General features: G+C 44.5%; 2 protein-coding genes across 5 annotated transcripts in view; one reads left to right on the forward strand and one right to left on the reverse strand.

Moving 5' to 3' along the window:
• Positions 1–2,585: 2,585 nt before the first annotated feature.
• On the reverse strand, positions 2,586–11,322 carry EBNA1BP2 (EBNA1 binding protein 2). 3 transcript variants are annotated; one of them, XM_011945307.1, is made up of 10 exons: positions 11,025–11,166; positions 10,798–10,886; positions 10,631–10,714; positions 10,224–10,396; positions 9,509–9,632; positions 7,705–7,794; positions 5,931–6,006; positions 5,595–5,688; positions 3,046–3,208; positions 2,594–2,897 (listed from the first exon to the last, which is right to left on the reverse strand). In XM_011945307.1, exons 1-10 carry the CDS (start codon positions 11,164–11,166, stop codon positions 2,847–2,849), a joined length of 1,086 nt encoding a protein of 361 aa, XP_011800697.1. In that variant the 3' UTR covers positions 2,594–2,846. The 3 variants fall into 3 exon arrangements, with proteins under 3 accessions (XP_011800692.1, XP_011800697.1, XP_011800701.1); XM_011945311.1 differs by having other exon boundaries at positions 10,798–11,322; XM_011945302.1 differs by having other exon boundaries at positions 2,586–3,208; positions 10,798–11,322.
• CFAP57 (cilia and flagella associated protein 57) overlaps positions 10,894–11,334 on the forward strand; it is a 76,561-nt gene continuing 76,120 nt past the window's right edge. The window contains exon 1 of one of the 2 annotated variants that reach the window (XM_011945284.1): positions 10,894–11,198. The gene's annotated coding sequence lies outside the window, so the exon portion shown is untranslated. The remainder of the gene's footprint in view (positions 11,199–11,334) is intronic. The other variant, XM_011945289.1, reaches the window with a different exon arrangement.

Below are 11,334 nucleotides of genomic sequence, written 5' to 3' on the forward strand. Positions count from 1 at the left end.
GGCATGCACCTGTAGTCCCAGCTACTTGGGAGGCTGAGGCAGGAGGATTGCTTGAGCCCACGAGTTTGAGGCTACAGTGAGCTATGATCATATCACTGTAATCCAGCATGGGCAACAGAGTAAGACCTTGCTTTTACAAAAGAAAAAGAAGACATAATGCTACCTGCACCTTGAACATCCTTTATTTTGAGGGTTAGAATGGTAGAAGTGATGTAAATGAGTTCTACAAAGGATATTTCTAAAATTAAGGAAAGTGATTCCATATGTAAATCTTTGCTCTATAATAAATAAGAAAGAAAAACACCAAGGAAGTAAAACCGGGGGGGGAGGGGCGGGCATAGTTTTCGAAGCCTGTAAAAGTATGTTGCATTAGTAACTTACTTTTGGCTTTGGCTTTATCAGTGTGAAATGTTGTTGACCTGTGTTCTCCTTTTGTGAAACAGTGTTACTTGCATAATTCAGTCTCTGCTTCCGAGGCTGTTACACATTATCCTCATGCAATAATATGGCATGAATTATGAAAGAGAACAGAGTAAATATTTTTGTCTTCTTGATATGTGACCTGTGTGACCAGTTTTGTTAGTTGAAATTAGTTTATAAAAACTAAATTATCTTTGTTCTACATTACAATCTTAGTATTATATGAATCCAGAAATATCCTTTTCATGTGCCAATAATGCTACAAGAAAATGTGAAAATAGGCCAGGTGCAGTGGCTCACGCCTGTAATCCCAGCACTTTGGGAGGCCGAGGTGGGCGGATCATGAGGTCAAGAGATCAAGACCACCCTGGTTAACATGGTGAAACCCCGTCTCTACTAAAAATACAAAAAATTAGCCGGACGTGGTGGCGGGCACCGGTAATCCCAGCTACTCGGGAGGCTGAGGCAGGAGAATGGCGTGAACCCAGGAGATGGAGGTTGCAGTGAGCCAAGATCGCGCCATGCACCCCAGCCTGGGCGATAGAGCGAGACTCTGTCTCAAAAAAAAAAAAAAGAAAATGTGAAAATAAGTTATTCTTTCTGCTAAAGATACTATATAGCTCTCAGGCATTTCTAACTTCCTTAAAAATAAAATGTGGTTTCTAAACTGGAATGGAGAGAGAAGGGGCAGGTAAAATGGCTTACCACTCTATCAACACCAAGTAAAGCCCAACAATTAATGTGGCCTGCCTACTCAACATACCACCTACGCAGAGCTTCCGCCTACGCTAATACTTCTCAAATATGAACAACCACGGCTTGCCAGATATTAAGGAAAGAAACCCCAGCAAAATAATCCTAATCAAAGGGGATTATCAGATTATCGTGTTATGTTAGGATAATGTTTTAATTATATGGCAGGCAATGTTCTAAGTGTTTTACGTTGATTAACCCAATGCTGACGGGAACCCAATGAGGTAGATACATCTATATTATGCCAGAGATGACACGGGAAATACAAATTAAATTCCCTATGGTCAAACAGCAACTAAGCAACAGAGCCAGGCCCCAGAGTCCACACTTCTTAGCTTCTACAATACTCTACTGCTCAAACATGGGAAAGGGGAGATCAAAATGCATGGACTGCAGAAACAGAATGAAGGGAACAGTGGGAAACTTTGTCACAAAATTAGAATCATAATCATATCCTGAGAGATATGATACTGCATCTAGAGAATAAAATGATATGAAAAATGACCAATTCGAGAATAAGGAACTCTTGGGGGATAAATGAAATGAAAGCTAAAATACATATTCAATAAAATGATTTTAGACCGGGCACAGTGGCTCATGCCTGTAATCCCAGCACTTTGGGAGGCAGAGGCAGGTAGTTCACCTGAGGTCAGGATTTCAAGACCAGCCTGACCAACATGGTGAAACACCGTCTCTACTAAAAATACAAAAATTAGCTGGGTGTGGTGGCGCGTGCCCGTAATCCCAGCTACTTAGGAGGCTGAGGCAGGATCGCTTGAACCCGGGAAGTGGAGTTTGCAGTGAGCCGAGATTGTGTCACTGCACTCCAGCCTGAGCGATGGAGCGAGACTGTGTTTCAAAAAAAAAAAAAAAATTTAAGAAACAAAGAAATCTCTCCCCCAAAAGTAGAACTGAAATACAACTTAGAAACAGTGCCTGTGAAATTCTAAAATTCTAAGGAGGAAATTCCTATCAGCCCAAATTAAAGGCAATTTCAGAGATGCAAGGAGATAAAAAGTTTACCTCTTATTTTCCCTTTCTTAGTAAGATACCAAAAAATGGTACATAGCAAAAGAAGGCATATGCTAAGATGGGAAAATATGGGATTCTGGAAATAATGGCACCAACTTAGAAGGTCTAGAAAAAAAGGGACAGTTGTGTGGCGTAACTAGGTTGTAGGAGAAAAATTATAAAGTGGGTAAGATGATAAAGCATCTGGAAAGAACTAAGAATACAAAAGGAAAATTAGGCAAGCAGAAGAATGTACGGTTGCAAGTTAACTGGAGGAAAAACCAAAAGCTGTACCACAAAGAAAATCACGATGGCTCATGCCTGTAAAATATGGGCATTGAGCTTTACGGGGATTGATTGTAATGTAACTACTTAGAAGGATGAGACATAAGAAATGACGGAGGTGTCAGTTAAATCATTTATCACAAAATGAAGGCAATTTGAACTCAATGTCTAAATTACCAATAGATAGCACTGCAAAGTAACTTCTCAATCTTTTAGTCTGGACTATTTAACCAAAGGTATGTGTTCCTTTAATAATTTTTCTTTAGTTTATTAAAAGAAACGTTTACAACATGACACCAACAGAAGGGATCAAAGGGTGTTGTGAAATTGTGAGTCTTCATTCCTTTTTCTTGGTTCTTTGTATTCAAAGATGCTGTTTAGTGCGTTCTGTTCTTCATCTTCTCTCTTGTTCGTTTTCCAGGTCTCTTCTACAGAAAAAGATATACCACATCTGGTCACATAGCAGCTTGCCTTCTGCCCCAGGTGAGGACGAACATAACTGAAGGGAGAGGGCAGGGTTGGGAGTGGGAGGGGAGGCTGTGCCTGCTCCTCACCCGGACATCTGGGCTCACTTACATTTGATCCTTTCTTGCCAGGCCTCTTGAGGCCTCTGCCATGAGCTGTCTTGGCCCGGAAGCTAGATACATCATCATAGCTCTCCCGAGTGTTCCACTTTGAACCTTTCTTCTTTCCACCAAAACCAAACTTCTGGTTTTTATACCGTCGTTTAGCACTGGGCCTGGAGAAGAATGGTCCTAGACATCACCCACAGCACTGTAAACCCTCATGAATTTGATGGCCCAGCAATGCTCTCAGTTTCCTTTCTATAAGCAAAGCCCCTTAGGCACGTCTGTAACCCAGAATCTCATCCTTGGCCCCACAATCCTATGCTACAGCCTCTCTAGACAAACTCATCTAGCTCGTTTATTTCCAGTTCTGACCACCAGGGCAGGAAAATAAAGCAAGAAGCAGGGAAGGCTCTACATGTATCACGTGGCTTCCTGCTGTCTTTAGAAACCTTTCTATTTTAGGCCAGGTGCAGTGGCTCACGTCTGTAATCCCAGCACTTTGGGAGGCTGAGGCGGGTGGATCATGAGGTCAGGAGATCAAGACCATCCTGGCTAACACAGTGAAACCCCGTCTCTACTAAAAAAATACAAAAAACTAGCCGGGCGTGGTGGCGGGTGCCTGTAGTCCCAGCTACTCAGGAGCTAAGGCAGGAGAATGGCGTGAACCTGGGAGGCGGAGCTTACAGTGAGCAAGATCACGCCACTGCACTCCAGCCTGGGTGGCGGAGCAAGACTCTGTCTCAAAAAAAAAAAAAAGAAAGCTTTCTATTTTAACCAAATCTTGTTAAATCACCCTCAGTTGTGTCTACTCCTCTCAAGGGTAAATACATGCAGTTCACATCCAAATCTAATGTTACATTTGTAACATTCAAATGTAATGAAATGAATACATTCAAATGTAAACATTCAAATGTAATTATAGGCATTCGAATAACATTCAAACGGAGTAACATTCAAATGTGAAACTGGTCATCCAATAGGAATCTTGAATTCAGCATCTCCAAATTCATGTCATCTCCTGGACTGGCTCTACTTGCTGTACATATGCCCTCACTTGAGGCTGGCACTGCTCCCACCAACCCAGACACACAGGTCAAACATGTGAGAGTCAGCCTTGGTTCTTCTCTCACTCTTTATACCCAAGTCAATTACTAAGTCCTGTTCGTTTCACCTCTTCAATGTTTCCTCAATCCAGCTTCTCTTCTCCCTCAGTTGCCACTTTCAGGTTATTATCATTGCTCATCTGGACTTTTGCAATAGTCTCCTTGTCATTTTCCCAGCTTGCCTCAAGTCTGTCACCGATACAAAATCCACTGTAATCTTTTTAAAAACGTGAATATAACCTGCTCATTGTTATTAGTACAACCTACAACTTAGTCTCTCTACTGCCTTCTAGACAAAGCCCAAGCTCCTCAACAAGGCAAACCCACAGCCCAGGTCCCCCCAGACACATCGCACCCCTCCTTGCTTTGCACTGTATTCCCAGTACACCAAGGGCTTACTGTTCCTCACAAACCCCTTAGATTTCACATCTCGATGGCTTTGCTCTTTCAGGCTTTCACTTCTTCCCAAACCCAGCTTCTCTTCTATTCTCGTGGTTAATTCCTACTCATGCTTCAAACAATGCTCAAGTCGAACCCTCCCTCCTCCAGAAATCCATCCCCAGACCCTGTCAGGTATTTATAAAAGCTGCCTCAGTACTAATCCCCAAATGCCTCTATCATAGCACTTACTATCTTACATGGAAATTATCATTTCCCCTAGGCCTGGTATCCAGGTATGCAAAAAAGTGGACTAGAAAGAACAATGAGAGCCCACATTCTCTCTTTTAATCTTCATACTATGAGGCAGACACTATTTCCTCAACTTAGCAGATGAGGCAATTAGCATTTAGAAAGGTATGGTAACTTGTTCAAAACTGCCCTCCTACTGAGTGGTAGAGTCGGGATCTGAACCCTAAGTCTGAACTCTCGACCATCACACTGTGTGATGAGGAATCAACTTTTACTCAGCATTCACTTAAAGGGTGCCACATACTTAAAAGTACCTTCTTGGGACAGGTGCAGTGGTTCACACCGATAATCCCAGCACTTTGGAAGGCTGAGGTGGGTGAATCACTTGAGGCCAGGAGTTCAAGACCAGCCTGGCCAACATGGTGAAACGCCACCTCTACTAAAAATACAAAAATTAGCTGGATGTGGTGGCGGGCACCTGTAGTTTCAGTTACTCAGGAAGCTGAGGCACAAGAACCGCTTGAACCCAGGTGGCGGAGGTTGTAGTGAGCCAAGACTATACCACTACACTGTAGCCTGGGTGACAGACTGAGACTCTGTCCAAAAAAACACAAGTTTAAAAAGTACCTTCTTTTACTCTTCAAAGACTGGCATGGCTAAAAGGGCCCATCACACAGTGCTAGGGGTCTCGGCCACAGGCAGCAGCTGCACTGTCTGGACTCTATGGCTGTGCTGGTGGAGGGGCTATGTCTGCCATCCTTGTGACCTGTGGCGCCTTCACACCTCACGGGATCCAAAGAAACCAAGCCAAAACACTTCTCACCCCTTCTTCATCTGCTGGCCTTTGGCTCCCGCCTTCGTGCGCTGTGCCAGAGGTTTCTGATCTCCCTCAAGGAAATCCAGTTTATCAGAGAAGCCTGTAAGTGAAGAAGTAATTTTGATCAGCACCACTGTATTTTATGAAGAAAAGTTTAAACCACCACATGAGGCTATTATTTGCTACACTGATTTTAACAGTCACATCCTGCTCTCCAACACCATTCCCAAAACCTAGATCCGATAGGTCCACATCAACCAAGAAGGCTCCAAAGCACTAAGTGTTCAAATCAACTCTAAAGTACCTGCTACCCTTGTTCCCCTAGCAGAGAGATGTACCAACCTTTCTGATACTTCTTAATAGCATTCATCATATGTGCTTTCTCCTGCTGCCTCTTCTGAAGAACCTCCGTTTGCACCTGTGATATGAACACAAGGACTGTTACAGCTATCCCGTACCATTATTCCAGTGTCTACACTGTCTTAAGAGCAACACCATGATTAATGCCGCTACCCTTTGACATTTACTATGTGCCAAAAACTGTGTCAGGGACTCTAAGTATATTCTCAGATCTAGGTATATTCTTCATAGATGAAGATATATTTGTCTTATAACAATGCAGTGAAGTTGAAATTTGTGTTATCCCCTAAACTGAAGCACAGAGAAGTTAACTGCCCAAGTTGCATGGTGAAAAAGTGCACAGCTGAGATGACCCAGGCTGTTTGACTCCAAAGCCAGCACTCATCCTATTATACAATCCTGCCTACAAAACTGAAGCAAATCATGTTTAAGACTACATCAATTTTCACATCACATTTGGACAGATTATTTAACTCACTGTTACTAGGCATGAAAGTAACCAAAAGGAAGAGAAAAAAACAATGTCCCCAGCCAAAGAAAAGAAAAAAGTTTGACGGATAAAAGGAGACACTTTATAATACTCTAACAGAGGGTTTCTCAATCTTGATACTGCTACAGCGTGAAGAGAATAATTCTTTGCTGGGGTGTAGGGGCCTGTCCTGCACTGTACGACATTTAGCAGCACCCCTGCCCTCTATCTACTAGATGCCAGTAGTACCCTCCCTCCGAAATTTGACAACTAAAAATATCACCAGGCAGTCATACAAAACTCCTAAGGAGCAAATTCACCCCAGTTGACAACCTCTTCCCCAATGTTTCCTTAAATTAGGAACAGTGAACTAAAAGGCCCAAGTGGGTTTGTCTTTGCTTTTGGTAATTTTCGTTATGTTAAATTACTTATTGGTGTCTTTGAGAGAATCTCAACCATCCACCTCCAGATCAAAGAAATAATAAATCCACAGCAGGCCTTTTGCAGAGGACAGGATCCCAGCCTATTCTTACTCTGCTGAGAATGTATCAGTGAAATGACCCCAAATGTGGACAAGAGTCCTGCAACCCAGATCACAGCTGCTTCTGTCCAAATGTTGACAAAGTCTTAACCCCCACGCCAATCTTCCTCACATTCATGTCTTCCCACAATCCTAACTTTAAAACCCGTCATCTTCTTTCTTAGATGACCATGAAATAAAAAAGGAAAACCAAGAAAAGTTTCAGGGTATGCCTGATCTGGTGTTACATTAGAACTCAGACATTCACAGTTCAAACACACAGGCCATCTTTCAGATTGGATGACAATCATTAGGATAATTTCTTCAGGGACATGATTATCACATAGGCCAGTGAATCCCAAACCAGGATGCATTTCAGAATCACCTGGAAAGCTTTTGGGGAAGGGGGAAAACAGACACCGATTCCCAGGGATTCTGAAGTCTAGGATTCCGTTTTGAAAAACTTCCCCTGGTGATTTGGCTGTGAGGTCAGGTTTGGAAACCACTCATCTGGACCCAGTGTATAGATATGAAAACTGAAGACCAGAGAGGTGACTGGCTCACCTGCAGTCACCATACTACTCCTGGGGAAGCATTCATGTCCAGGCAAGACTGTGCTCATGAATACCAGCACATACACTGAGAGACGGTAAACACACGATCAACACACAGCTCCATTCAGTTCAGGGGACCACGTCAGACCACGGCAATCTCATCAAACACACACACTCCGCCTGTTCCTATTCCCTGCACACTTTCCTTCTCACCTTCTTCCCGTATTTCCTAAGCGCTCGCAGTTGTTTAGCCTTTTCAGACCTCTCCATGGCAGCCTGTTTAGTCTGCAGCTTCTGTCGAATCTACAACACAAAATGCTGTCAGTTTATGTTATTTGAATCTAGAATGACCACTACTTAGGATGCACTAGAGCAGGGAACAGATATTCCCTGTTCTTTAAACTGTGGAACTTGTAAATCATCAATTCCAAACCCTAAGGACAATGGGGCCCACAGGCTGAGCACTTTACCAAAAGTGTTAGAGTGAAGCCAGAGATTGAAAGTCACCTTCCCACTCCCAGTGTGCTGTCTGTTTCATTTTACAAACTGCCTATCTGAAGCCCAGGAAAGAAGACAAACTTCTCCCCATTTCTACTGTCAGTAGACTGAGGCTGGAAACTAGTATGCGGCCTCAGTGTCCTTTTCTAGTATAACACATACACAATAAAAATCCATGCAGATATCAGGTGCCTAGCCTTTTCAGTCAAACATACACATTTTAGTTAAAGGATGAGAAGTTGTCAGTGAGAACTTGTATAGAGTTCACAGTGAGAAGGTGAACTACTACCATGACAAAAGCTCCCTAAAATCCAGTTTGAGACCCCAGAGTACTATTTAAATATACTCATCCCTCAGTATCCATAGAGGATTAGTTCTAGGACCCACTACAGACATCAAAATCCACAGATGCTCAAGTCCCTTATATAAAAATGGTGTAGCGTTTGCATATAACCTACACTCGCCTCCAGTATACTTTAAAGTCAAGGGACCTCAACTCCTGGGCCGCAGACTGCCATGAACCTGCTATGAATCTGTGGCCTGTTAGGAACCAGGCCACACAGCAGGAAGTGAGTGGCAGGCAAGCAAGCGTTACCACCTGAGCTCCACCTCCTGTCAGATCAGCGGCTGCATTAAATTCTCATAGGAGCCCGAACTCGACTGTGAACTAAGCATGCAAAGGATTTAGGTTGTGTGCTCCTTATGAGAATCTAATGCCTGATGATCTGAGGTGGAACAGTTTCATCCTGAAACTATCCCCTCCCCCAGTTCATGAAAAAAATTGTCATCCACGAAATCGGTCCCTGGTGCCAGACCACTGCTTTAAATAGTCTCTCGATTACTTATAATACTGAATTCAATGCTACGCATCATGTCATTCTCACAGATTCAATGTTCTCAGCACATGGCAAATTCAAGTTTTCTTTTTGCAACCTTTTCAAATTTTTTTCTCAAATATTTTTGATCCGAGGTTGGTTGAATCCACAGATTCTGAACCCATGGCTATGGAGGGCTGAGTATATCTTGGATTACATGCTGGCAATCCCCTCCTTCAAAGTTAAATGAGGTCCAAGTTCTACGCAACTCTAAATGGTACTGTATCTGAACCATCTAAGAATCCCTCATTTTATAGAAGAGAAAACTGAGGCCCAGAGAAAAGTAATTGTCTGCAAGTTCTAGCACTACCAGTGGCAAGGACACAAGAATGCTGTCTTCTCTGCACACCGTGCCATGACCAAGCCAGCTAGGAAATGCAATGGGCCATCTTCACCTCAAGGACCACACTTCTCACAGCACTGTTCCCCTCCTTAATTGCTGATTTTAGAAAAAATGTCATTCCTATCTGCATCTAATTGGTGGTAACTGGCATGACTCTGAAGCAGTCAATCTATGGAAGAGGTAATAATTGTCCTCTGACAACTGGCTCCCCATTATTGGGCTCACAGCTATCTTTCTAAGCCAGCTGAATATACTTAAGTACAAAGTTTTGGCTTTCCAGAGGAAAACTTCTACTTCTTACCTTCTGCATCTGCAGATCAGACTTGGCCATTTCTGCAAAATAATCAGTGGGTCGCTTGGTAGGGACTTTGAGCTGATGGAGGCGGGGTAAGACTGCAAGCACTGCGGCCTGGGCTTGGCGGTAGCTGAGAATTGTGGGACAAAATGTGTAATGAGGTGAAGGAGAGAGGCCTTACGTTCCTCTTCACTGCCTCTCATGAGTTATTCAAGCTCAGAAGGACTCTCAAAATTTGACCTCCATTAGCAAGAACAAATAAATAAAAACTGTCACCAAACCTCACTGATTTAGTATCTAAAAGAAATGTAGACATATACCAGTTTTTAAAAAGGGGAGGGGTATTGCTAAAAATAGTTTAAGAGAATGACTTCTCTAAAGGTACCCATTAACACAAACTAATGTCGATTATGGATTCTTATGTAATTACTAAAGCAATTCCACACAAGAACACCCATAAGCAATGTTTTTTTTTTAACTGAAGCATGCACGAAAAGCTTTAACATGAATATTTCAAATTAGTCCATAAACTGGACTTTGAATCGTGACTGTGGACCAAGGAGCTCTCCTCTCAAACAGCGAGAAGCTCCTAGCTATTCTTAGTCAAAAGAAGCCGCTCTCCCTACTCCTAAGCTTATTCTGAGTGCAGGCTTACTAATTTCCCCTCTTTCCCACTCTCCTGCACAAGGATCCTCAACTTCTCCAACATTCGAAAACATACAAACTCATCTCTCGCTGGAAGTCGTCTTCTGGATCAACAGCTTTCTGGTCCTTGTTCTGAGGTGCTGGCGCCTCAGATCCACCGATTTCCGGCACCGGACCCAGTGTCACATCGAGTCTTTCAACCCATTCCAGATCCCGCTTGAATTCTGCCAAACACTGCTTCAGGCCATTCTAGGAAATCCAGACACTGAGCTCTTAAGAAGGGGACTCTGAGTTTGTCCTTCCCAAGCACAGGCTGTTAGGCGAAGGGACAAAGCGCTAATCCCCAATACGCAGACAGGTAATAGACCCTCTTGGCAAGGCTCAGGGTGCATCTTTCCTGGGACAAGAATCGGTCTCCCATGCCCAACAGCGGCTGGTGCGCATCCCAAGTCCAAGTACCCCCGACTCTGTGCCCGCGCTCACCACGTCGTTCACGGCCTTCTTCGGCCCCTCTAGCACGACACTGAGGCCTGGCTTCAGAAGCCCTCGGGAAAACGCATCCTGCAACTGCAGGACACAATCACGGTCACTCCCAGGGGTGTAAGACCCCCTCTCCCACGCCCAGCCCCGCGAGCTCGGCTGACACTTACCTCTCTGTCTGTGACAAGAGACTCATCGGATTCCGACTCCGAATCCGAGAGCGGAGGAGTGTCCATCTCGCCGCACGCAGGTCCCACACCTACAGGAAGAAGCGGGGTATCCCGAGACCCAAGCGGCTAGCAGAGGGCGGCCCTGGCCGCCGCTGCCTGCCTTCAGCCCCCTACTCCCAGGCCGTGGCTCCACGTGCCACCGAGTCGCACCAGGGCCAGCAACTCAAAGCTACTGCTCAACTTTTGATTGGGACTTCCGCTTCCGGCGGCGGACCATACTTCCGGTTTGTCGTTGCTATAGGAACCGCTACGGCGTTTGGAAGTGCCCGGGTTGCTTAGGATCCGCATAGGTAGTGCCTGTGGATACATGCATGGTCTGCTGACCCAGAGAGAAGTGAAAGGTGGGAGGGGGTACCTGGGGGTCGCCAGAAGGAGCTGGTAGCAGTGAGGGTACAAAGGAAAGGGCAGAAAAATGAGCCCCGGGGATGGGGTGGCGCGCAGGAGGACCCCCGGGGAGGGGGAAGGGGAGGGGAAAGG

Source organism: Colobus angolensis, unplaced genomic scaffold (genome assembly GCF_000951035.1).
Source record: "Colobus angolensis palliatus isolate OR3802 unplaced genomic scaffold, Cang.pa_1.0 Scaffold106, whole genome shotgun sequence".
Taxonomy (NCBI): domain Eukaryota; kingdom Metazoa; phylum Chordata; class Mammalia; order Primates; family Cercopithecidae; genus Colobus; species Colobus angolensis.